Source organism: Panicum virgatum, chromosome 4N, assembly GCF_016808335.1.
Source record: "Panicum virgatum strain AP13 chromosome 4N, P.virgatum_v5, whole genome shotgun sequence".
NCBI classification, from domain to species: domain Eukaryota; kingdom Viridiplantae; phylum Streptophyta; class Magnoliopsida; order Poales; family Poaceae; genus Panicum; species Panicum virgatum.
The window spans coordinates 39,770,841-39,798,723 of record NC_053148.1 but is presented as its reverse complement, the minus strand read 5'-3'; the positions used below and the strand labels follow the sequence as shown (position 1 = coordinate 39,798,723).

Genomic DNA, 27,883 nt, shown 5'->3' with positions numbered 1-27,883 from the left:
ACGCCCCCCCCCTCCTGGTAGGCCTATGAAGTTTGAACCCACACTGGCCCGTGGGTCGGAGTGGGTAAGTGGGCCTTTGGGTGGCCTGTCCCCAATCTACCAGTACTACACTGACCTACTCCGGCTCACCGTCGTCTCCGTCTCGTCTTCGCGGCGTCCGCGCACCCACCTGGCCACCTCCCTCCTCTTCGCGCCCTCGCCTCACCAGCACGGCACGCGAGGTTGCTGCGTGCGGCGGCGTCACCGTGTATTGCTGCGGGTGCGGAGCTGAGGAGTCCCGTCGGATCCTCGACTCTGTCTACGGTTCGTGCCCCGCCTCCCCCTCCCGCTCTTACCCCCCCCCCCCCCTCGTGCACCTCGACGTGCTCCGTATGATCACGCGGCGCGCTCGTGCGCTCCATGCGGATTCGTTTGCGCATTTGATTCTGGGGTTTGGGTCCGGCGCGTTGGGCCGTGGGGGATGGGGGCTCGGGTTGAGAGCGTGCTAGGGTTTTGGGTTCGTAGGGTTTAACTGTCATGTACTCTTCAGAGTTGGCGCTTATATGTATAAATTGGGGAATCGGGTGATTACACTGGTGAATTATGAATTATACCATCTTGTGATAGGAATATCGAATTGAAACTGATCCTAGGTCAATTGGCTGGAGGTGCTGGGTACAGTCCTCTTTGGCTCGAATTTGAAGGCCTATTTCTTCATATTTACAAATTACAATGCTACCTAGGTCCTTCTAGGTTTCTCAGTTTTTTTTAGTAATATCAAATTGCAGATCGGTTACCAGCCCAGACAGTTATTTGTGCTAGTAGTACTTCTGAAACAAGGCTTTGGAACGTGTAGAGGATTTAGAAACTCATGGAGTCGTGTGAGAATGGAAGTGCTCTGTATTAACTGTGGGTCAGTTAAGTTGCTCTTAGGACTTACGGGTTTCTGCTTTCAACTAAATTCTTTCAGCTCCACCTATTTGTGTACACTGGATGTGGATGTCATGTTGGATGTTGCATACTAAGTTGGCTCTATTCTTTCTTGAAATCAGAGTGAAGCTTCTTGTAGCTCCTCTTTCATTATCAGCCAGGGAGTGTTGTCGGAGATGGCAAGAAAGAAAAATCCCTTTGTTTTCCTAGACGTGTCGATTGGTGATGATCATGCAGGGAAAATGGTTTTTGAGGTATGTTTTCCCACTTAAGAGGGTGTCTGATGGTCTCCCCTTTGGAAATTTTCAGAATTTCATTCAGGTTCATATTAATACCTAACATGTATTTAAATCCCAATTCATGTCTTTAGAGACTAGAGACCTTAGATGTCGTTGATCTTATTCATTCAAACGATCACTGGAGGATATGTACTATTCATCCACTGTAGCTATTAGTTTTCATGGTCTTCTGTTATGAAGCCTCAAGGTTCTTGTCAGGTTTTTCCCTCGCTGGTTAACAATCACAAATGTTTCTCCTGCAGCTGTTTGCTGATGTTGTTCCAAAGACAGCTGAGGACTTTCGAGCGTTGTGCACAGGTAATCTTCCTTAACCTGTTCAGTTCTCTGCTCCTTTTGGTGAGCACAGAGCTCCGAGATAAGATGATGCTACTGTTCTACTTGCATAGTAGCTGTTTACAAACATCAACTAGATGATCATTTTGAATCCTTTATACAAACTGTCTGTTCTTTATACCAACTCAATATTGTTACACTAAATTCCCAATATTCTTCCCATACATGTGATTTGTGCACTGTTTCTCTTACTAATTGTTGTATTCTACTGTAGGAGAGAAGGGAGTTGGAAAAACAACTATATCACCACTCTATTATAGGGGCACAAAATTTCACAAGATTATGAAGGGAGTCATGGCACAGATATTATACCATTTACTTATAATTTGATGTCAACATTTAGCCAACACGCTTCTTCTTGGTTAGTTTCATATTTGTTTCTATGAGGGTCGCTAATCTCAGCTGGTTTCTTTTCATGCCCATTTGGGTTTGACTTTAACCTTACCATGTGATTGATATGTTTTATGTGGTTTAGGGTGGCGACTTCTCGAAAAACAATGGTGAGTGATATGATTCTATGCCTTACTTTGCTATTTTGGCGGATAGATTGTGGTCTGATAAATTTTTGTGCTACTGTGCCATTACCTTCCGTATTTTACCATGTTTTTGTGCTGATCTTTTGGTATGGGTAGACTTTGTCCATATGCACGCTTTTTCTATTAGGCCTAAGGTTGCAATGATCTTGTTTTAGCTTCTCAAAAGTTCAAAACTAAGGAATCTATCGTGGTTATTAATGGTGGAGGGCTGTGGAAATTCAACCTTACACATTGAATTATTTCCTTTCCATGTAGTTCTTATAAAGCAAAGTTTTGTTACATGCCTTTGTGTTTGGTTTTTATGAGTCTCACAGGTCACAGCTAGTAGAAGCAAATGCTAAATCTTATGGTGCAGCAGTTATGCGTTCAATTTTCAATTTAGTGGTACTGTGTTATCAAGACATTATTTTGTTTTTTTATGCACATCAGGCTTTCTTATTCCGTTTGCTAGTGTTATTGTACATGCCGACTTTAGGAAGTTATAGGCAACCAGAACACAGAGTATGAAAGAATATAGCCAGTATCATGATTTTAGTCTGATTCTTTGTGTATGTGTTCTATGGCTATGGTACATTGTCATCATGGTTTCTGCGAAAATGTTTGTACCCAGTATGTCTCGTGCTATGGTTTCCTCAAAAGTCTTCGCTTCATATACGTTTCTAAAGTTTAGTCCCCATTGAACTCCCTATATGGTATTTTCCTTCTTTTACCTCTTTCTTCTTTTCATTTTCCCCCCCATTGTACATCTTAGCAGCTAACACGTGTTGCTCCATGTAGCAAGTTTTCTGTTTGGCTAGAATTTATTGAAGTGTTCAACAGTACTATTGATGATTTCTTTTTTTGGTCAACTATCTGTTCTTTGATTCCCCTATTATAATTTTTTTCTTGTACACCTGATTGTTTGATTTCTTGTTTGGAAACTTCCAACTCACTAAATGGAGAAATGATTGCTTAATATACTCCTGTTACAGGGACTGGTGGAGAGAGTATATATGGTGGAACATTTGAAGGTATTTATCTTTTTAATATTTCTTCACGAGCCTTGTAATTCACTATATGTTTATTAACAAGCACTTTGTAACAGTAGAATTCCGAGTATTTGGACAAGCACTTATTTAGTTTTAGATGCATGTTTTTCTTAGTTCATACTCCCTCGGATTCCAGATACAATTCATTTTAGGACTCTACTCCTTCTGTCTTTACATATTATAACATTTAGGACTGAATGTCATGTATTTAAAAACATACGGAGTAGCTGGTCAAACTTCTTTAACTTGGCCCATCAATATATAAAAAGTTACATAGATTCATCATGAAAAATACTTTCACAGTATAATAACACATTGGTGATGGTGATATCATAAACAACTTGCATTTGGAACAAGAGGGAGTATTAAGGTTTTCAAACAAGAGTAAGCTATATTATTATTGTTCATCAATTGATGCCATATTAAGAGGTTCCATAAAGTTTATTGTTCCTTTCCTTTTCTGTTATTAACCTTATTCATTAGCTCGCTGTGATGAATATTCAGTGTTCACACTTCAGATGAAAATTTTGTCTTACGCCATGATTATCGTGGTCTATTATCGATGGCGAATACTGGACCGAACACAAATGGTTCGCAATTCTTCATTACATTCAAGCCTGCACCTCATCTTGACAGGTTTATTCCTATGAACCCGATTTCTGTTTTTTATACATGTCCATGGTGGGTGATGCTTTAATTTTCCTTCAGTCCAAACTTGCATGCAACAAACACAGAAGTAAGCACTCATGTTCAATGCACAGAGCTTGTAGTTTATACACCGCTGTCGGTACCCTGTAGCAGGGATACCCACTCCTACTGCAGCGAGGCAGGACTCGCGTAGTTATCCGTAACTACGCCATAAGGGGCGGAGCGGCTGGGCCCCACGGGTCAGGCTCTTACCTCACCGGGCCAATGGCCCCGGACCCGCTCCCCGCTCTGGGACGGGTCCGGAGACGCCACGTGTCCCTGAGGAGAGGAAGCTCCGAGCCAACAGCCGAGGGCTCGGACCCCTACCCATAGGGGTCCGGGACCCCCCGCGTCCATCCGGACCTCCCACGCGCGTAGAACCAACATACCACCGGGGGGGGGGGGGGTCCGGAGCCGCCACGTGTCCCGCGGGCGCGGGCGCGGGTCTTCCGCTGGAAGACTCGCCCACCCACCGCATTGAATGCTGGTGGTTGAGGCGTGCTCTGCCGCCGCGGCACGCGGGGCAGCCTTTGTCAGGTCTCACTGTAGACCGCATATTACTGAGGTACACAGTGCAGCCGCATGCGCCGCATCCGCGCAGAGCCCGTCTGCCGCATTAAATGGATACGACGGCACGTCACTTTTCCATCATACCGCCTACGCCGCAAGCTACACGGCCCGTTCAGCTACGCTGCAGGCAACGCCGCAAGCTACACCCTGGCGCCGTTTCGACAAGACAGGGCATGTGTATGCTGGACGGAGGATTCCCAGGAGTAGAGTAAGGAAATCCAGGAATAAGATCTCCCCTACCTGGCGCGCCAAATGTCGTGGTGTGCAAACCCACAGCCGGGTGGCGTAATGCACCCGCCTAAGCCTAGAGGGTGAGTACTCGGGGGTTAGTTAGGACTAGTTCGATCTCGCTGGAAGAACACGATGAACGCAGCAGGTTTAGAGTGGTTCGGGCCGCCGGAGCGTAAGACCCTACGTCCACTGTGTGTTGTATTGCTTGTGTTCCCTTAGTCTCGAGAGAGTCTGAGAGAGCTTGGTGTGTCTAGTGTTGAGTCCAGCGTGGGTCTGAAGAGTCTGTAGCGAGCGCCTCCCTTTTATATCTCAAGGGAGGCGCGTACATGGCCGTTGGACCAATGTTCGTGGGGGTGCGGCCCTGCGTCTTGCTCTTCCGCCACTTCTTCGTCCTGGTGAAGTCTGGGAAGGGCAAGGATGAGGTGGGGGCGTGAGATGTTGGAGCTGGAGGCTGAAATCTTCCAGCAGAAGCAGAAAGAACGAGGATATCGGCAGCCCCAGGCCGGTGGAAATGTGCGAAATGAACAGCACAAATTCCCCGGCACGCAGATCGCCTAGGGGAACCGAGCCTGCTCGAATCCCCCAGGCAGTCTCCTGTGGACTCCACCCAAGCAGGCGGCGCACCATGTTCAGTTCCTCCTCGGTTTGGAAGCGACGGGGACGAACGAGGGACGCCATCTCGCTATGGAGATGAGGAGCAATCTACGCAGAAGAGCAAGGGGCGAGGAGGTTCGAAGGCAAAGGGGCGCAAAGGTTTGGAAGGAAGAAGGCGAATGCGGAAAAGTAACCGTTGTATGCGGTTCGTCCCTTTATGAAGCCTGACCCAACCGGCGCGCCCCGGAACCGTCGCTGGAACCTAAGCGACGCTCACGCCTGGTGTTAACCGCCCAGTCCATGACAAGGGGGCCCAGGCCCGCCTGTCAGGGAGGGCGGGTAACAAACAAAGGTGTGAAAAGGCGGGATCTGAACCGTCGCCCGCGCGTGAAGCGAGGCGGAAGCTGAGCTGACGTGCGCGCATAAAGCGTTGGCATGACCGGGCTTTTCGGGAACTGCGCTGGTGGTAAATATCCCGTTTACTCCGGCCGCAATAATGCCGAGCGTCGCTCGCGTGACTAGGTGTACCACTGTGCGTGGGGGCCACAAGTCAGTAAGCCGTTGCGATGTGATGAGTCAGCAAAAAACCCGATGGATGGTCAAAAGCCGGTCAAGACTCCTGCAGTATGCATAGTCTAACGCTAGAGGCTTCAAGTTATGCAGAGCCAAATCACAGTAGTGGCCCCACCTGCGGGTTCGTCACCTCTCCCGAAATGGGCCCGGGGGCCACTGTCGGTACCCCGTAGCAGGGATACCCACTCCTACTGCAGCGAGGCAGGACTCGCGTAGTTATCCGTAACTACGCCATAAGGGGCAGAGCGGCCGGGCCCCACGGGTCAGGCTCTTACCTCACCGGGCCAATGGCCCCGGACCCGCTCCCCGCTCTGGGACGGGTCCGGAGACGCCACGTGTCCCTGAGGAGAGGAAGCTCCGAGCCAACAGCCGAGGGCGTGGACCCCCCATAGGGGTCCGGGACCTCCCGCGTCCATCCGGACCTCCCACGCGCGTAGAACCAACATACTGCCGGGGGGGGGGGTCCGGAGCCACCACGTGTCCCGCAGGCGCGGGCGCGGGCGCGGGCGCGGGTCTTCCGCTAGAAGACTCGCCCACCCACCGCATTGAATGCTGGTGGTTGAGGCGTGCTCTGCCGCGGCGGCACGCGGGGCAGCTTTTGTCAGGCCTCACTGTAGACCGCCTATTACCGAGGTACACCGTGCAGCCGCATGCGTCGCATCTGCGCAGAGCCCGTCTGCCGCATTAAATGGATACGACGGCACGGCACTTTTCTATCATACCGCCTACGCCGCAAGCTACACGGCCCGTTCAGCTACGCTGCAGGCAACGCCGCAAGCTACACGGCCCGTTCAGCTACGCTGCAGGCAACGCTGCAAGCTACACCCTGGCGCTGTTTCGACAAGACAGGGCATGGGTATGCTGGACGGAGGATTCCCAGGAGCAGAGCAAGGAAATCTAGGAATAAGATCTCCTTTGTCTGCAACGCCATAATGTATGAACAGTATGTTATTTTATACTACATCGATTGGGCCCACCTGTCGGGGACCCAACGGCCATGTACGCGCCTCCCTTGAGATATAAAAGGGAGGCGCTCGCTACAGACTCTTCAGACCCACGCTGGACTCAGCACTAGACACACCAAGCTCTCTCAGACTCTCTCGAGACTAAGGGAACACAAGCAATACAACACACAGTGGACGTAGGGTATTACGCTCCGGCGGCCCGAACCACTCTAAACCTGCTGCGTTCATCGTGTTCTTCCAGCGAGATCGAACTAGTCCTAGCTAACCCCCGAGTACTCACCCTCTGGACTTAGGCGGGTGCATTACGCCACCCGGCTGTGGGTTTGCACACCACGACAACCGCGTTACCCAACAATTTGTGGAAAGAAAGCAATCCATGATACTTACAGAATTGGGTAACAAATTTCCAAATAAACATTAGCTTCTGAGTTTAATTCGACATTTGCCCAATGAGGTATTGACAAGGTGACTTCACTCAGGCTCAAGAAATGTTGTGTGCTACCATGTTTTGCAGCCTATAGATGCGTAGAATTATTATGTCGTGGAAATTACTTGACACATGCTCGAGCAAGTAATTTGCATTGTTAACAAGTGAAATATGTTGATTTAAGAAATACAATTGGAGCTCACAGTGAAATGTCATTTGATTAAGATGAGCAAACTTTGTTTGTTATCATGTTCTGACCTCTTTAATTTTGGTTGTCGAAGATCTCAGGTGTTACAAACTAGTCTGACACTCTGACTCTACTCGTCCTAAGCATTGTGTGATTTAGTTTGGCTTTGACAGCAGGGCTACTGCAACCAGCTTATCATGTTAATATCTAGTTAACAGAATATGAAGGTTTGCTTGAGAATCTGCAAGAGCATTTTCTTGGTGTAGATCTCAATATATCTGAATTATAGTCCAGTTTTATGAGAAATAACTCTTGATGCATTTTCCAGGAAGAACACTGTCTTTGGCAAGCTTATTCTTGGAGATGATGTGTTGACGAAGATTGAGTGTGTTGATGTTGATGGTTTGACACCTCTTGTTCGAGTGAAAATAGTGGATTGCGGTATGCATATTGACATCAATGACTATGGATCTATGGCAAGCAAAAATGGTAGGCTTTTATACACCACAAAACATTTCAAGGATTTCAGTATTTATATACAGATTACAGATATTCTATCCTGCTTTGAGTTGTTTAACACCTTTCCTGTTATGTGATTGTGTTGCCATAGATAAAGTGAAAGCTGATAACTCAAATCTCTCCAACGGCATAGCTTCTGGTGGAGATAATAGTGAGCATAAACTAAGGAGTTATAGTAGGTGGTCTTCAAAAGGGAGAGGTAGTAGTATCAGTCCGAGAGGCCCAATCAAAAGGCCGTCTATTCACCCTGTTGAAAGCAGTAGGAGCACTAGTCCAACCAGGCTGCCTGTCGAAAGCAGTAGGAGCACTAGTCCAACCAGGCAGAGCATCAACATGGGGCTTCGTGAACGAAGCTCCAGCAGGAGCCCGTCTAGATGTGCTAGCAGAAGTCTTGATACACCACTTTCTAGAAGCAGAAGCAAAAATGCAAGTTCCTCTGGTGCTCAAACAAGAAGTTTTAGTGGGAGATCGGGGAGTCACTTGCCACGGAGGAACCAGAATGCAAGTCCAGAAGGATCTCCTGTGCAGAGAAGAATGAGCAGAAGCCCAAGCAGGAGAAGAAGAGTAAGCTCAACTCGAAGTGTTAGCTGGAGCCCATCAAGACGCTCTAAGAGGAGAAAAATCCGAAGCCACAGGAGATCATCTGGGAGAAGTTCTGTGCATAGCCCTACATCACATCATCAACCTCGTAGGAGCAGTAGCAGGGGTGCTAGTCCACCTTGTAGTCACAGGGCAAGATTACCCTCACCTGATAATGTTAGAAGCCTGTCCAGGAGTGGTGGTTCTTCTCATGGATCTCCAAAGCGCATAAGAAAGGGCCGTGGTTTCACTCGGCGTTACTCATTTGTACAAAGATACCGATCACCCACTTCCAATCGCTTATCTGTTAGGTCAGACCACTATGGTGGAAGAAACAATCGTGAAAGGTAATCAGTTGAATTTATGCTCTGTATCATTACTTTTACTTTTAAATAGCTATTGATATTTCCTTTTTGCAGGTATGCAACCTATCAAAGCTCGCATTATCACAGACGGTATAGAAGCCCTTCCATTGGAAGAGCATCATCTCGGTAATTTTGTGTAATTGATTCAAAACTTTCACACTTGCCAGTTAGCGTCTTTTTCAAACATTTGGTTAACTATTTGATGCCATGATATTCGCATTAATTCCAACATCCATTGCTCGAAATCGTGCAGGCGTAGGACTTGGAGCCGTAGCTGAAGATTGTCATGCATCACTATTTATTACTGCAGCAAGGCAAGAGTTTCAGTATGTACAGCAATAGCTCGGTAGCTCATCTTTCACAATCTGCTGAGTGAGGGATCAACCTCAAAGTTGGGTCCAGATCACCATAATTAATACAAGGCTTGCTTATGCCCCCCTTGAAACGACCAGGGAGAGAGAATGCGATTATCGGTTTAGGTGAGGGAACTGCTGGTATAATCAATATTTGATGCCAGCTTAATCATTGGTCCTTATGCACGTCTGCACGTTATCACAACGACTATGCTTGTAAGTAATCCAGGTTACGTGCCATTGCTCAAAAATAAACTTCAGCCAACGCTGCATGCATGTACTCTGAAATGCGGTTTACCCTGCACTGGCAACTGAAATGGCTACCATCAAGATGCTGCATCGCTTCTCCACTTCTCCCCAAACTGGTGTAGTCGAAGGACATCGGTTCCACCTTCAATTGGGAGTTTGTTCTTTTTGGATCGTCAACTGCGCGGCTAGCTCAAGCTTCGTTGTTAGCATGGGGGGTGTGCTCAGCGGCAGGAAGGGGAGTGGATCCGATACGCGCAACATTATCAGCACTTCAGGTACCCCCTCGACTGGCTATACATCTACTAATACAACTTCTACTAGTACATCTAGTTGCTTCCATCTGTCCTCTGCTCTGATCGAAAAACAACTTAAGAAGACGGCCAAGCGCGACATGCCTGTGGAAGTAAACACAGAGAAGGAGAAGCACTTTGATGGCCTGGTCCAGGAATTCTTTGGTGCGCCGTCAGCTAATTACAGCGTCAATGGTGGCGCCATTGAAGTCCTGGAGAGGTGGTTCAGTGAACTTGGCATCCGATGGGTTCTCCGCCTCGCTGACGGTGCAGATGCAGGGGAGCTCGAGCATACTTTTCCTTCTCAAGAACGTCCTTATGCTGCGCGGTCATGGATCCGGGCTCTCACAGAAATAATAGGGACCAGCCATTCTGCGAGTTCCCTCTTTCCTGATCACTCTTCCCAGTTTGCAAGATTTACCCAGGAAGCGGTTTTGAAAATGCTCCCTTTTGTCGACGTTATAGTTGCTACCAGTGATGAAGCCTTTCTTAGCAAATTGGTGGATGCACCTTACAAGAAGCTCGAGACCCTGCTGAATGTGCGTGACGCTCTGTCCAAAGCCTTGTCAAAGATCCAGTCGCCATCCGAGTCGGAGGCCTCTGAAGAAGTTCGAAGGATACAGGGTGAGATGGTGACCCTCTTGTCAGCCAAGGAGGGCAAGGTAGATGAGGCCATCTGGAACACAATGGAGGATATTAGGAGAGGTATCCTAGAGCCGATGGAGCGCGGTGGCAACTCATCGGGTACTCACACTCCACGAGTATCCCCGATCATTTACAACGTCACTCGGTCCGTAATAAGCTATGTCTTGTTTCTGCGGACCAGTTACTCGTCAGTGGCTCCAATCCTTTACGAAGCGGCTAGCCGTGGTAAGATTGTGACTGAGATTGGCAACACAAACCCTTTGTCTAGTCTTGCAGTGGAGATGATCTCCTGTATAGAAGAAAAGGTCAACAAGAAGTCGCAATCGTTCCTGGACCAGAGCATCAGGTTCCTATTCCTGACCAACAATTCTTACTTGATATGGCAGCTGCTGCATCAATCAATTTCTGATACGGTTCCTGAATCACATATGCAAGCACTCACCAACAAGACCGATGACTACGTACGGGATTATGTACAGGTATCTTGGGCACCGTTATTGTCCTGCTTGAACTCTACCACACCTTTTCGTCTCGGAAGAGACTCCCCGCTTGCTAAGTTCGAGAGAGAATTTCAAGAAACATACAATACCCAAAAGCTATGGCCGGTTCGAAACCCAGAGCTGAGGAGAGAGCTGCGGGAGGCAATCGCCGAAAAAGTCATTCCAGGCTTTACAAAATACCTGGCCGATAACAACATCACCGCCCGGGAACGGAAAGTCTTCTTTTCATTTTTGAAGGACCGGAAACGGAATGTCACTCCAAAGAAGATGGAGGAAATGCTACAAGAGCTATTCGAAGGGTGAGCAAGTTTCCGTGTGTGTAGCCATGTATGCTTCCATATGTGCTCAGAGTTTCATTTTGGTTTTGGAGTAAATTGTGGTTGTTCAAAAGAGAGAAAAAAAAAATCTCATTTTACGATCTTACTCCCGAACAAGCGCCTCAAGCAGGTGACAATTCCACCAACCACCACCTAAAGATCCCTCCACCAATTTCTATATATGAAAGCGCCGACCCTCCGCGCCCTCTCAAGCAGCCACGTCGGCCAAAAAAATTTCGCCCGTCCGATCGTGATCCGATGGTTACGGATGAAAGGAAATCTTCCTATTTCAGAGTACTAAATAAAATCTATTTACAAAACTTTTTGTATGGATGGATTACAAATCACGAGACGAAACTAATGAGCATACTTACTTCATGATCAACTCATAATTAGTGAACGGTTATTGTAGTATCCGATGGTTACGGATGAAAGGAAATCTTCCTATTTCAGAGTACTAAATAAAATCTATTTACAAAACCTTTTGTATGGATGGATTACAAATCACGATACGAAACTAATGAGCATACTTACTTCATGATCAACTCATAATTAGTGAACGGTTATTATAGTATCACTGTATGACTACGGATGAAAGGGAATCTTGCTATTTCGGAGTACAAAATAAAATCTATTTACAAAACCTTTTACAGGCCGGGTTGTAAATCACGAGACGAACCTAACAAGCATACTTAATTCATGATTAACTCATAATTAGTGATCGGTTACTGTAGTACCACTGTATGGCTACGGATGAAAGAGAATTTTGATATTTCGGAGTACTAAATAAAATCTATTTACAGACTTTTTGCACGGATGGGTTGTAAATCACGAGACGGGTTGTAAATCACGAGACGAATCATTAGTGAACGATTACTGTAGTACCATTGTATGGCTACGGATGAAAGGAAATCTTACTATTTCGGAGTACTAAATAAAATTTATTTACAAAACCTTTGGTATGGATGGGTTGCAAATCACGAGACGAAACTAATGAGCATACTTACTTCATGATCAACTCATAATTAGTGAACGGTTATTGTAGTATCACTGTATGGCTACGGATGAAAGGGAATCTTGCTATTTCGGAGTACAAAATAGAATCTATTTACAAAACCTTTTACAGGCCGGGTTGTAAATCACGAGACGAACCTAATAAGCATACTTAATTCATGATTAACTCATAATTAGTGATCAGTTACTGTAGTACCACTGTATGGCTACGGATGAAAGAGAATTTTGATATTTCGGAGTACTAAATAAAATCAATTTACAAACTTTTTGCACGGATGGGTTGCAAATCACGAGACGGGTTGTAAATCACGAGACGAATCTAATGAGAATACTTAATTCATGGTTAACTAATAATTAGTAAACGATTACTGTAGTACCATTGTATGGTTACGGATGAAAGGAAATCTTGCTATTTCGGAGTACTAAATAAAATCTATTTACAAAACCTTTTACACGGATGGGTTGTAAATCACGAGACAAACCTAATGAGCATACTTAATTCATGATTAACTCATAATTAGTGAGCAGTTACTGTAGTACCACTGTATGACTACGGATGAAAGGGAATCTTGCTATTTGGGAGTACTAAATAAAATCTATTTACAAAACCTTTTGCACGAATGGGTTGTAAATCACAAGACGAATCTAATGAGCATACTTAATTCATAATTAACTCATAATTAGTGAACAGTTACTGTAGTATCACTGTTGCAGATCATAGATTAAGTAGCTCATTAGATTCGTCTCGCGATTTACAACCTATCCGTATAAAAAGTTTTGTAAATAGATTTTATTTAGTATTCCATGCCTGTGCTCAAATATTCGATGTGACGTTTTTGGGATAAAATTTTTGAATCTAATCACGGCCCTAATTTCTATATGTGAATGCCCCGAAGGTCGGCGCAACGGCAGACTGGCCACGCCAGTAAAAAAAGATTCCTACTATTCGATCCTAAATTGGCAGGGCATGTGATTGGCCGTGCCATCGTTATCTTTGAGGCCTTGAGACACGAATGGTCCACGCGTCAGCTATCCATTCGGTCACTACAAAATATCTGAATCTAGAACTCTCGACCGGTAATTTTGGTGGCCTCCGAATGGGTGTGTGCTCTACTGCAATGATGGCAGTGAAGCTAGGCTGGAGAGCCACGCGGCGAGTTTGGGCGGGCCGCCGGGCACGCCCTCGATGGGTGCGGCGAGTTCATGCCGTCACCGGCGGGCGACCCGGCCTCGCTCCGGTACGCTGCGGTGCCGCAGGTCGGGCGTGATAGCCGCGCATTGCATGGTGAGGAGATGCCCCAGTACCGCTCCCGGCCGCCTTCGACGGCGAGATTGAGACGTCGGATTTCAGCTACTATTTTTTTGCATACTTTGCTTTAAAAACAAATATCATATTTCTATCTATGTATATCCATTTGTCTATACATCTACTACAAATCTCTATATAAACTTATATTGCCAAACGAAAACAAATAAATAAATGACGCGCGCCAAGGCGCGCGCAAGGCACTAGTAATATCTAATGGGCGATCCTGAACAATCAGTGCATGGCTTGTTTATGCGCTGCGTGCGCTCACGGTAAGGAAATCTATCAACCGTACGATATCTTGATAGCATGCATCGCATGAACAAACCAGTGAAAGCGACATGTAGTCGAGTAAAAATATAAAATTATGACTTCATGTGCAAGAGACCTCAACATAAAAAAAGTCATAAATCACAAATCAAGTATCTAAATTAAATTTCAATTTCACAGTAATGTTTCTTAAGACAAGATCTTCAAATAAAGACCATACTTAACTATATTTAAAATTATAAAAAAATAAAAATAGTGTAACTTAAAATAGGAAAAAAAAATAAAAATAGAGGAAATTTAGTATTAATGAAAATATAAAGTTATGAAAAATGTAATAAAATAAAATGGGTACAAAGTTGTTACTAGAAAGAAAGGAAAAAAAGTAAAGCAATCAAATGAATATAAAGAAGAAATAAAAAAAGTAAGTTGTATAAAAAGTGAAAGAGACAAGAAAAAACTAAAAGAAAAGGACTAAAAACAATGAAGATAAGAATATAAAAGGAAAATAAGTAAAAAGAGAAGGGAAAAGTTTTTGTATGCTGACTTATAGAAAAAAATGAAAAGAAAAGGATGAAACGAAGAATTTAAATAAAAAAAAAGGAAAGAGAAGAGAAGAAAGAACTACAGTCAAGTCCTAAGCTTTGTGGCAACGCGTATGCATAAGCATAAGGGCAGCTCCAGTGTAATATTGGAAATTGCTAAGGGAGGACACGCCAGCTAGTGAAGCTGTGGTCCATGTTGCACCAACGTTGCTCTACCATACCCAATAGGGTTGTTTGGTTATAGGGACTTTTTTTTAAGTCTCTGGAACTTTTTAATATTTAGAAGTATTAAATAAATATTAATTATAAAACTAACCGCAGAACTCTGGGAATGAGGTATCTTAATCTATGATTATCGAATGGTTACTGTAGCATCACTGTAGCAAATTATGAATTAATTAGACTCATTAGATTCGTCTCGCGAAAAAACACTCAGCTGTCAAAAAATATTTATAAACAAATTTTATTTAATACTATAAAATAATAAGATTCCTTTTGATGTGATAGTGACTTTTGAAAAAAGTCCTGGAGCCAAACAAGACCTAAGATGGACTCCACACACAGGTAAAATATCTTTTTTCCCCACCCCGTGACATTTCCTTCCTGGGAGATTGCTATGGCGCCCCCAGTCCGTGACATTTCCTTCGAATACAATAATCTAGGCACCAGGTGCTCAAAGTTGATACGGGTGCTAGCATAGCACCTCCACTTCAATATATGGCATTTTACCTTTCTTTTTCTCTCTTTTCTTAGCACCCCTTTGGCAACCACATTGGAGCTGCCCTAAGAATCAATGCATGGCTGCATGCATAAGCGTGTGCGTGGAAGCAAAGGAATTTTTGGACCGAAACGATTGGTTGGGCTGAATTAAAACCTCAAACTACCTTCTCCAGGTGATGGAAATAGGATTTGTCACGCGGGCCATATATAGGTCTCCCAGCCGACCTCAAGCTTCCGTTCCTGATTAACAACTCATCCTTGATACAGCAGCTGCTTCATCGCTCAGTTTCTGAGCTGGTTCCGGAGTCCCACATCATGCAAACCCTCGCCAGGAAAATAGAAGGCTACATATATTATATATACAAGATTATCTACAAGCATCTTGGGCACCGTTATTGTCCTGCATGTACTGTACTACTAAACCTCTTCGCTTCAAGAGAGACTCCCCCGCATACTAAGTTTGAGAAAGAATTTCAAAAAAACGTATAGTGCCCGTAAGCTGTGTCCGAAACCCGGAGCTGAGGAAGAAGCTGCGAAGGCCACCATCACGGAGAAACTCATTTCAGGTTTAACACATTACCTGGTGGAGAACAACATCACCACCCGGGGAGTAGCACTCCAGGAGATGGAGGAAATGCTTCAGGAGATATTCGAGGGTGAGCAGCTACACCACGAAGGGCGACCACTGACTTAAATTACTGTGTGCAGATTTTCATTTCGGTTTTTGAGTAAATTATTATTGTTGTGTCTTAAAATGAATTGCACTTCTCTCGAGCAGTGCGACAGTGTGTGATGAACAGATGAAACGGGCAGAAAAGCTGTAGAACCGTAAGTTACTTTTTGGTATTGTAGAACTTTACCTCAATAAAAAACTGTTGTATTATGTAAGAACCACCTAATTTGACACCGCTTTAAGCAAACCGTCGGTCATCGTTTTTAAGATGAGAGGTAGCACACGTTCGTCTATGGATATGTCATGCGCTAGCCCACATCTAGAGACTCCGACAACCGACATGACATTCGCCTAAAATGATAACAAATCCGGTAGTCCCAGTATGTACTCCACCGCATGCCCAAGATCACGTACACATACCGTCACAAGGATAATCACCAATGAACCACAAAGAGCAACTTTAAACATAAAAGAAGTACAACAATTAATTATTACAAGTTTATCATAGGTGGGTTCAAATCTGAAAATAAAATGGTTCAACAATTCCATACAAATCTTGGTTCATGAGTGATAGATAAGAGACATGAAAATAAAATTTAGTGTTTTTCATGTTCTCCCAAATACGAGTACGCAACGGATGAATTATTAAAACACAAAGCAATAGTGTCTTGCTCAAGGGCGCCATCGCAACCACAAGGACCTACTCCTCCGCACCAGGATCAACGGGATAGAATGTCACACCCGGTTTCAAAGGCAAAACCAGATGCATATATTACATGTGCGCCAGGATCAAAGTTTACACACATGTAACGACTCAGTGAATACCAAAAGATAGTGCCAAAATGTAAAGAGAGTATTATAATTATTACATGACCGAAAGTCTCATAATCTAAACAAATAAGCGAGTACTAGCAGCGGAAATAACACGGACGTCTCCACAGGCAGTCGACTGGAAGCACGCTCGCCTAGAACTCGTCGAAATCTCTAGAAAAATCCTCGAATATCTCGTCTGAGCAGTAGTCCGGGTAGTGTAGATGCAAATAAATAAACACAAGTGTGAGCACATATCGTACTCAGCAAGGGGAGAATAGTATAGTAAACATGCGAGACTTTATAAGTGGAAAGGCTGATGGGTTTAAGCAGTTAGCATTTTAGTTGGTCAAATTTTATTAAGTAACTTAATTACTAGCAAATATAAGTGTATACCATCCCAAAATTAATGTGTCGTGGCTCTAGAAGGGAGGGCCACAGCCGGGTGGCGTAGTGCACCCGCCTAACCCTAGAGGGTGGATACCTAGGGAGGAGCAAGCAATTCTTCAGATCTACCCGAAGGGCCAGAACACAAGAACACACGGGGATTTAGAGTGGTTTGGGCTGCCGGAGCATAATACCCTACGTCCACTGAGAGTTGTATTGTTCTCGAATCTGTGGATGAGTCTATCCTCTGCTACCCAGTCCCCTCTTCGACTTGGGTCTTTCTCTAGCGGGCGTCCCCCTTTTATAGCACAAGAAGGACGCGTACATAGGCGTTGAATCCTGATAGGTGGGCCCAACAAGGGTGTATATTATACTAAATAGACACTAATGGTGCTACAGCGATGGAGAATCTCTTGCCGGATACACTTCATCGTCCCGTAGACTCCCTGACCGAAGGGGGGTCTTTTCCAGTCCCATCGGTGAGGCGCCCGTTGAGGTGGTGTAGGTTGCGGCATAGACTGTTGGGTCTATCGCGCATGTGTTATGATTCTCCATCGCTGAGCTGTCGTGTCTAACTGATGCATGGCGTGGGCTGTGCCAGAGGCTGCGCCGCGTGCCTTGGTAATGTGCGGTCAATAGTATATAGCCTGGCAAAAGTCACCTCGGGCTCTGCTGCGGCAGAGCGCATTACGTCTACTGTAATGAATGCGGTAGGTGGGCGTGTCTTCCCGGGGAAGAGCCGCACCCCCGCGTGCGTCCGCACCTGCGGACACGTGGCAGCTCCGGACCCCCCAGGCGGGGTGTCTGTTCTCCCCCCGCTAAGGGGTCTGGATAGTATTTGGGGGTCCGAGACCTGGTGGGAGGTCCGGGTCCCCTAGCTGAGCGCTCCCTTCTCCGGGACACGTGGCTTCACTGGACCTTCCCCAAGCGGGAAGCGGGTCCGGGGCCCCTTGCCGGGAGAGTAGGGCTCCGGACTACAGGAGTCCGGCCGCTCAGCCGCCAAGGCGTAGTTAAGGATAACTACGAGACCCTTGCCTAGTCACAGCAAGAGGGGGTACCCCAATCCTGGGGTACCGACAGTGGCCCCCAGGCCCACCTCGGGAGAGGTACGAACTCGCGGGTGGGGCCCACCATCATGACTTGTTTTCACGCGACTTGGCTGTGTCGGTGTGCTTATGTCGAGAGCGGGTGCTCCAGACCCTTTGGAGGCCGGAACATCTGACGCCAGGTTCTGGTACTAGAGCGTTCTCCGCAAGGCGGCGTAGGTACAGGCTTAGGGTACGGAACCAAGCTAAGCGGCTGCACGGACCTCGAACCACCCAGGGAGCGAGCACCACTTCCACGGACCTGGCTTCAGCCGACCGTGGCGATCGGTCTCTGCCGGAGCGGGCCACCGGAGTGGACTTTGAGCGACCGTGGCAAGCGGTCTCCGCCGGAGCGGGCCACCAGAGTGGACTTTGAGCGACCGTGGCGAGCGGTCTCCGCCGGAGCGGGCCACCGGAGTGGACTTTGAGCGTCCGTGGCGAGCGGTCTCCGCCGGAGCAGGCCACCGGAGTGGACTTTGAACGACCGTGGCAAGCGGTCTCCGCCAGAGCTGGCCACTGGAGTGGACTTTGAGCGATCGTGGCGAGCGGTCTCCGCCGGAGCGGGCCACCGGAGTGGACTTTGAGCGACCGTGGTGAGCGGTCTCCGCCGGAGCGGGCCACCGGAGTGAACTTTAGTTGTTGCTGACGATCCCATGAATTACACCACCGGGCCTTGCAGCAAGGTGTAGGAAACCAGGCCTTATACTAGAAAGGAGCCCGGAACCTCTAAGGACAACAGTCTCGGATACTAGGGAACTCGTAACAGGGTAGTGAAGTATGTAGGCTTAGGGTATATTACCAGGCTAAGCTACGCAGAACTTCTCCACCCCAGGATATGGAACCACTTCTCCTGAGCAAGTCCCTAGAGGTTCGAACTGCCTTCCAGCTAGATGGGGTGTCTCCACCTGACCACAAGCCAGCAACTCGATTTGGATCGCTAGCAACAAAAGAGAAACTCCGTTCGGAAGAAAGAATCATGCAAGCTGAACGGACAGATGCCATTAAGTTAACGTAATGATAGGACTGAAAAAGCAAATCTCCTTTATTGCTTGATTCGTGGTGTACATCAGAGGTCGGGATTACGAGGGCGGACCTCTACCGCTCTGGACCACTTGCTGGTGTCGCCTGTTTGTGCGATGAAGCCAGAGGTCGGGTTTACAAAGGCGGACCTTTACCGCTCTGGACCACACGTAGGCACCATATCATTACAAAGGAGAATTACACTCAATCCTATCTAGTGGTAACCTACGGCTGCCATTCGTAGGGTGTGCACTTCTTTGCCGGAGTGGGACTGCCACCCTGGAGACTCCTCAGTTGTTGGGGGCGGTGGCGCCCTGGACGTGCTTATACAGCATCATCCAGCATCACCTCGGGAGCTCGGAGGGCCCTCCTTTGCTCAAGAACTGTTTCATGCTTAGTTTGCATGAGAGCAGCTTCTTTGGCTTTGAATGGGAGTGGCCCTGCCGTTGCCAGCTGCCGCTGGAAGCCAGCCCGATGGCCGCCCTCGATGCGCTGAAGCTAGCTTGACACCCTGGCGCAGCGGAAGGTCGGGTGCTCGTTTGGACGAGCACAGAGCATGGGGAAGGGCGGTCGTTCGCCGGCTTCGCCTTGGTGCTAGCACAGGGTCCCCGCGCCTGGCGATGGAGGCCGACGCCTGTCTGCAGCAGCTCCAAGGGTGGCTTGAGCCAGGTGAGGGAGAAGGCGACAGACATCCTTTCGGCTCCAGGCTCCATCTTGAGAGGAAACCTCGAACCGACGCCGTGCCACCGCGGGAGACCCCGAGTGGTTGCTTGAGAGGAAACCTTGAGCTGACACTGGAATGGGACAGGGCGACGCGCAGCTGGTGTCGTGTAACACCCGGTTTATAAAAGGACATAAACCGAGCAATCATATACGTGCCAGGATCAAGTCACACGTATATACAACAGAATGAATAGTATATCACAGCACATATCACGAAAAAGATATAAATAAAGCGAATACGAATGTTATTTATTACATTAATGACAAAAATATCTGATACAGCGGAAGCGAAGTACAAATACGATAAAAACTCTCCGAAGCTGAGCAGGGCGCCACAGGGACGTCGACCGGGAGACGAACGCCTAGAAGTCCTCGTAGTCCTGGTAGCGCTGAACGAACTCCCTCGCGTCAGCAGGAATTGAGCAGCAATAGAGTATCCCCAAGAGGAAAAAGAGTAGAGTAGGCAAGAGTGAGTACACAACTTGAACTCAACAAATATAACACAAACTATGAGGCTCTAAGGTTAGCTGACTCAACTGCTTTATCTTTTAAGTCTTGGCAAAATTTTATTAAAGCTATTTACTATAAGTTGATGAATTACCATAAACCCAGTTATATAGTAATTAATCAAAATTAAATAAGAACTACTGAGAACCAAACCGAACCAAACCACCCGGGGAAACCTGCCTCGGCAAAGGAAGATAACCCCACTAATCAAAAGGAGGATCTGGGCCGCTCATGACCATGAGCACGGCTAGTATACCAGTTTTACACTCTGCAGAGGTTGCACATCTTTATCCACAAGTCGTGAGCTATGCTAGTTGTTCATCACACTTCCTTAGGTGAGATGACTAGCAAACTCACTACGAGGCCTTTACAAAGAATCCCGTTGGTAAGGAGTAACTGCGAGGGTGGATCGGCGACTATGGAGCAGGCCTAGTGGGCGTCAAAACACGAAGCATAGACGAGGCCACTCAGCACGAGGGCCATAGAAGCTTACCGCCCCTGCCCCGCAGGTAAGTTACCCCAAACCAAAAAGACCTAATTATTGCGCCAAGACCGTCCCATTCCAGTCTTGTGGTAGCGCTGTTGTCCCAGGTTGTCGCTCTATGAACCGGTCCTTATGGAGAGTGGCCAACCAAGCACTAAGCACCGTGCTGGCCCTCTAAACCAAGTTTCTAACAAAACATATTTTAACGAGACGTAAGCCACCCAAGCACGAAGCACAGAGGGCCACTCTCAGAATTAAGTTGCATATACCATTAATCAAATTAATTAAAAAGGACCATTATGTGTTATAGCACGGCACCTAGCACAACTAACCAAAATGCAACCCAAAGGATATATATATAAAGGATATAAAGTGGCTAGGAAAGTCCTTATAGGCATACAGTATTAAAATGCAGTATGAAAATGTATTTAAAAGTGATAGGTTGTTCATGTTATCCTTGCCTTCCTCGTACTGCTCCGGCTGCTGCTCAAACTGCTCAGTAGATGGCTGCTACGGGTACTGGTACTGGGGCTCCTCCGGTAGCTCAACGTCTACTCACGAACACATGGCCAAAAACAATACACACATAAACATACATGCAAACAAAGGCTAACACTAAGAAACAGTACAACAATACATAAAAACAGCAAACAAAACTATGCTAGAACTATTCTACGCGTTACAACGATTCCCCTGCGTACCACTGTGCCGGCTCTGAGGTGTCATAGTGGCGATGCACAGCAGGCGCCGCTGCCATGCGCCACCACACCGAGGACATTGCCGCTTCGGTGTCGGGGCATGCGGCGCAGGTGGCGCCGTGCCCTTCTTCATCTTCTCGTCGTTGTTGCAGAGGATGAGCTCAACCTCAGAGATGAGGAAGTGAGCGAAGATCTGACCGACGCTTGTGCGCCCCCCATGGTAGGCGCCCGATGTCGTGGCTCTAGAAGGGAGGGCCACAGCCGGGTGGCATAGTGCACCCACCTAACCCCAGAGGGTGGATACCCAGGGAGGAGCAAGCAATTCTTCAGATCTACCCGAAGGGCCAGAACACAAGAACACACGGGGATTTAGAGTGGTTCTGGCCGCTGGAGCGTAATACCCTACGTCCACTGAGAGTTGTATTGTTCTCGGATCTATGGATGAGTCTATCCTCTGCTACCCAGTCCCCTCTTCGACTTGGGTCTTTCTCTAGTGGGTGTCCCCCTTTTATAGCACAAGGAGGACGCGTACATAGGCGTTGAACCCCGACAGGTGGGCCCAACAAGGGTGTATATTATACTAAATAGACACTAATGGTGCTACAGCGATGGAGAATCTCTTGCCGGATACACTTCATCGTCCCGTAGACTCCCTGACCGAAGGGGGGGGTCTTTTCTAGTCCCATCGGTGAGGCGCCCGTTGAGGTGGTGTAGGTTGCGGCGTAGACTGTTGGGTCTATCGCGCAGGTGTTATGATTCTCCATCGCCGAGCTGTCGTGTCTAACTGATGCGTGGCATGGGCTGTGCCAGAGGTTGCGCCTCGTGCCTTGGTAACGTGCGGTCAATAGTATATAGCCTGGCAAAAGTCGCCTCGGGCTCTGCTGCGGCAGAGCGCATTACGTCTACTGTAATGAATGCGGTAGGTGGGCGTGTCTTCCCGGGGAAGAGCCGCACCCCCTCGCGCGTCCGCACCTGCGGACACGTGACGGCTCTGGATCCCCCCAGGCGGGGTGTCTGTTCTCCCCCGCTAAGGGGTCCGGATAGTATTTGGGGGTCCGGGACCTGGTGGGAGGTCCGGGCCCCCTAGCTGAGCGCTCCCTTCTCTGGGACACGTGGCATCACCGGACCTTCCCCAAGCGGGAAGCGGGTCCGGGGCCCCTTGCCGGGAGAGTAGGGCTCCGGACTACAGTGGTCCGGCCACTCAGCCGCCAAGGCGTAGTTAAGGATAACTACGAGACCCTTGTCTAGGCACAGCAAGAGGGGGTACCCCAGTCCTGGGGTACCGACATAATGTAAAGCATCCCCAACCTAAACTAAATACACAATTTAAGTCCATCTTCCATACTTTACTCATGTGAGGGTCCAGGCCGCTCATTACCGTGAGCACGGCTAACCGGTTAGTTTTACACTCTGCAGAGGTGGCTGTTGACGCTCCTTAGCGCCCCAATTTATGTACCACAAGCACACGGATCGTGATAGCTTTTCCCTTAGAGTACTCCCCCAAGATTTATCAATCTGTGAATCGACAAAGAACTACCTAAGGTTTTCCATCTAATCTAACGGATCTATCCTAACATGAAGCATGAATTGCACATATAGGGTAAACATTTGATAGATATGAGTATTGTGTAAAGGTTGATCGCATCCATGAACATCGGTAAGGATAAAGCATGACCGAAGGTATGACTAAGCCTATCACACGCATTCTAGTTGTAGTTCTAACTAAACGAGTAAGCACAACATGCATCTCATCTAAAGCCTCTTTAAATCGTGACCTCTAAATTGACCCTCGAAACCCCAAATCTTACACAGGCCACGCCCTGTCACGGCGCTCCCTATCGGTAGAGTAGTTTCTGAGCACAAAGATGTGTCGAACCCCTTTGGTATGTCCGGCATGAACCCATAGCCACCGTGGCTACAAGAACACCCTAAGTGACCTATCTTAAGAATAGATCTAAGAATAAGTGCACCAAAGAAAGAACGAAATCAACAAAAGAGGTACTCCCAAGCGTCAACCCAGGAGATACTTGATCGTTAAATAGATCGGATGACATGAAGACATTATTCACATAATAGATTTGTTTGGATCGTCACCACCGAGTACATACCATCGATGACTCCAACTAGCTCATGAACTCCACCATGACACAACCACGCAGGGATGCCATGGCAGCTAGGGGCGGCCTAAGCCATCTCATAGACAACTTCGAAGACTTGCGGTGGCCTTCGTCTCCCTCTGGTCTTGGCCGTAGGTTTTCGTCGAGTTCTGGGTGGATGGATGCCCCGAGTTGAATAAGGTGCGAGCTATTTATGAGCCGAGGAAGCCACCGGTTGAAGGGAGGCCGAACCGCCTTGAAAACGGGCTAGGCCGGCCGGCTCATGGGACTAGGCCGGCTGGCCTACCCTCTTTCGGGCCCGCCTTGTTCTCATCTTTCGCGTGTAGACTCCTCGCATCTTCTAGAGTTTATGTCCTTCACGATTGCACCCCTTTGGACGTTGTTATCTTGGAGATATCTTCGAGTAAAGGATAGGGAATCCTTCCTTAAATCTTCATTTGCTTTGCTTAATCCCGAAGTATCTTGATCTCATCTTCGTGGGCTTGGTCCTTTGGGCTCTCTTGGAGGATGGATGTGCATGAATGGGCTTCGAATCAACATGGGCTTTGATCCTTCCTTTGGGCTTTGGCCTTCGTCTTTCTCTGTGTTAGCGCTCGATCACGGGCCTCGTCATTTCATGCTCCAAAATAGGCCAAAAACCTGCAAAAACGAAGTTCCTCCAAAATATATGTGCAAATGTGAAAATGACCAATAATTAGGCCGGGGTTAGGACAGTTAGTGATTTCGATATTAAATTCATGCCATTATCAAGGATAAACAAGGGATAAAATGGGTACTTAAGGAGCGCCAACAGTGGCACATCTTTACCCACAAGTCGTGTTTCCCATGTTGCCCTGGTTTGCAAAGCCCTTAAACACTTCCTTTGGTGAGTGGCTAGGAATTCACGAGGTCTTTACAAAGATTCCCTAGTGCGGACTGCTCACTAGGTCAGCGCAGTGTATAAAGCTCCCTTAAGGGTAACGTGTCTTAGTCAAGCCCACAACCCAAACGAGCAGGTCTATACACCAACTACCAACACCCCTAGCCCTTTTCAGGTAAAGCATATCGCACACTAAGGTTTCTAATTAATTAACCAAGCCAGAGTCATATAGCCTTATGGTTGCACTATTGTCCTGGGTGGTCGCTCCATGTTCCGATTAATATTTATGGTCTTGTAATCGAATCATCATAGTTGAACATAGAGCATAAATAAGTATTCATGTTGTTTAATACCATCCCAATTAAGCAAAACTAAGCAGCATCTACCATCAAAATTAATTAAGTAACTCGGTTACAAGGCAAGGGTAAAATAATCTAGTCATCCTTGGTAGGAACCCATCAAAATTAATGCAAGCAATAAATAAACAATGTAATTGAAATGCATGTTGTATAGCTAAAGCGGGTATGCATCAAGGACACATGCCTTCCACATGATCCGGAAGCTGCTCAGAGTCTTCAAAGCCTTCACCTTCAGCAAACTCCTCGAACTGCTCATTCTCTACGCATCACACAACGGTACATACAAGCACACAATGGAAATGAATTAAATCAGTACACCAATCAATGAAAAACAGAGCTAAAGCACTTAAAAACTGGTTCTACGCATTGCAACAATCAAAACGGTACCAAGAATGCTTAAAACAGAGTTAAACCGATAAAGTTATGGTAAAAACAGTTTTACAATGGCTTATTTGTGAGAAAAATAGTTTAAAATGGCTAAATAGAATAAACTAGGGACTAAAATGTAATTTTACATAAAAACACGAGGGCCAACGAGTAAAAAGGCTAAACTAGACGGCGGGTTCCATTTTAGGAAAATTCAGGGGGCATAAATACCGAGTTTATAAGATACATGAGGTAGGTGGAGCATTCGTGAGACCAAAAGACATGACCAAGTATTCATATAGTCCGTATCGTGTGGAGAAGGTTGTCTTAGAAATATCACCTGGTTGGATTTTTATTTGATGATAGCCCGAATAAATATCATTTTTGGAGAAAACCCTGGCTCCAGCCAACTAATAAAAAAGAACATCAATGTGGGGAAGCGGATATTTATTTTTTATTGTCACCGCATTGAGAGGTTGGTAGTCCACACACAATCTCAAACTATCATCCTTTTTCTTCACGAATAGGGCCGGACATCCCCAAGGCGAAGCTCTAGGATGAATGAAACCCTTGTCTAACAGTTCTTGTAGTTGGATTTTTAGTTCCGCTAACTCCTTGGGTGGCATTATATAGGGTCTTTTTGAAATGGGTGCCGTGCTTGGTTGCAATTCAATAACAAATGCAATGTTTCTATCTGGTGGCATCTCTGGCAAGTCATCTGAAAAAATATCGGCATACTCGCATACCATTAGAATCTCTTCTAATTTGGCTGTGCTTATGGTAAACGCACAAGAGTTGGTGCACTCTCGGAATGGTAATTAGAGGATAGTGGCTCTGTGAATCGGGGAATTGATTTCAACAGCTCGGGAAGGAATATCCAGTATCACTCCATGTCCATTCCCAATATGATGTCTAGGCCTTCCAGTGCAAATAGGATCAACTCGGTTCGGATGATTTTGCTACCCGGTTTAATCAGAACATTTCTTATGATTTGATTTGAAGCAATTTCCCCACCCGGGGTTGATATAATATAAGACTCTTTTGTATGACAGAAATCCAGACCCACTTTTGCACCACACTTTGTATTAATAAAACTATGAGATGCAACCGAATCAAATAGAATAACTGCAGGATTGTTGTGGATAGAGAAAGTATCTGTCATCACTGATGCGCCTTCTGGAAGTTCTGTGAGAGTGGTAAAGTTAACTCGCCCTTGCCGGACATGAATAATCTGCCTCTTTTCCTTTGTTCTTATTATTTTGATTTGCATTTCGGCTCGGGTTTTGACGCCGGGGCTGCGGGCATACCCGAGCAAAGTGAGTCGTACTTCCACAATTGAAACAATGATTCTTGTCGGATCGGCTGCGGAGCAGTCGGCCTTGGGCCGGTTTGCTGGGGGACATGAGGTCGCATGTAGCCTTGCTGCTGCAGAGGTCTGAAAACCCAACACCCTTGCTGAGGGGCTTTATGAGTGGCTGGAGGTGGAGCATTTTGCAAAATTCCATACCTTTGTGCCGGAGCACCGGAAGGTCCAGCTGGTGCCTTTCTCTTCTTTTCTGCCCGGTGTGCCAAAATACAATCCTCCTAAGTAATTTCCATAGTAACAAGTTCATTGTAAGAGTCCACCCGCACAAGGTTCAGACATTCCTTAAGCTTAGTATTTAGGCCCCTGCGGAAATGATCCCGCTTTTTGGCATCCATGTCAGCATGATGTTTTGCGTACTGACATAGATTATTGAAGGCTTGGGCATACTGCATCACGTTGCGAGTCCCCTGTGTTGAGAGCCAGGAACTCATTTAATTTGCTATCCATGAGACCCTCAAGAATATGATGGCTTCTGAAGGCATTCCTGAATTCCTCCCAAGTAACAACATGATCAACCGGGAGCATACCATGATAATTATTCCACCAGAGATGCGATGAACCACGAAGTTGTTGCGCGGCATAGCGAGCCTTATTTGCCTCAGAACAGGGTACTAGAAGCAATGAAAATTTGGATTCGATGGTACGAAGCGAAGCGTTCGCATCAAGAGGTTCCTCGGTCCTGTTGAACAATGGGGGCTGGGTACCCAAGGAATCCGAGTAACTGGCTGCCTGAGGTTGGTGGACATTGTGCCCACCTCGCTGCTGCTGCCGCCCTTGAACAAGTTGGTGGAGCAGCTCAGTTGCGAGGCCAGCACTTCCGCAAAGCCGGGTAGCGGGGATGGCGGCTGTTGCGACCTGCTACCACTCGCTTAGTCGTAGCCGTCAGGCGGCTGCGGGTTGATCCCACCATCTGGAATGTGCAAATTAATTTGTTAGCGACATGATATACAAGCCAAGGTTCAAAGAGTATAATTGCAAAACAAAAAATTGGAATGATTATGATAACAACATTCGCGGAAACGCTGTCCGTTTCAAGAAAATTCATATCTTACATTCTGCTAGCCCAAATGCTCTAAATTTTTGACAGCAGAAAGGTAATTTGTTCTTCTACAGTTTTGGTATCCATCACAAGAGCTGATTTTGTGGTTACGAGGGTCGAAAAATTCATTTACAGCCTCTCTGGACTGACTGTTTTTCAGCAGATAGGACCACAGTAATTTGGTGATAGTTTCGGATACACATGTCCAATGAAGCTAAAATTTTGCGAGCAGCTAGACCATAAAATTTGTGACAACTTTGGTTTCATCACAGAATCCAGAAATGCTCAGAAACGGAGGTAAAAATTCGAACAACTTTCTGCAGCGACACGGTTCACTGTTTCGGCATCATTACATCCATCCATCATGTTCACATCCGAGGTC

At 46.7% G+C, this 27,883-nt stretch overlaps 2 protein-coding genes across 2 annotated transcripts; both read left to right on the top strand.

The window, feature by feature from the left end:
* The first annotated feature begins 148 nt into the window (after nucleotides 1-148).
* LOC120671090 (peptidyl-prolyl cis-trans isomerase CYP63-like) lies at nucleotides 149-9,472 on the top strand. Its single transcript, XM_039951329.1, has 11 exons — nucleotides 149-303; nucleotides 1,032-1,163; nucleotides 1,451-1,505; nucleotides 1,756-1,844; nucleotides 2,017-2,041; nucleotides 3,049-3,087; nucleotides 3,624-3,741; nucleotides 7,668-7,828; nucleotides 7,950-8,784; nucleotides 8,857-8,928; nucleotides 9,056-9,472. The coding sequence occupies exons 2-11, from the start codon at nucleotides 1,086-1,088 to the stop codon at nucleotides 9,078-9,080; spliced, it is 1,497 nt and encodes a 498-aa protein (XP_039807263.1). The 5' UTR covers nucleotides 149-303; nucleotides 1,032-1,085; the 3' UTR covers nucleotides 9,081-9,472.
* A 71-nt stretch (nucleotides 9,473-9,543) lies between these two features.
* Nucleotides 9,544-11,238, top strand: LOC120671091 (exocyst complex component EXO70H1-like). Its single transcript, XM_039951330.1, has 2 exons — nucleotides 9,544-9,679; nucleotides 9,781-11,238. Exon 2 carries the CDS (start codon nucleotides 9,796-9,798, stop codon nucleotides 11,140-11,142), a length of 1,347 nt encoding a protein of 448 aa, XP_039807264.1. The 5' UTR covers nucleotides 9,544-9,679; nucleotides 9,781-9,795; the 3' UTR covers nucleotides 11,143-11,238.
* Nucleotides 11,239-27,883: the final 16,645 nt, after the last annotated feature.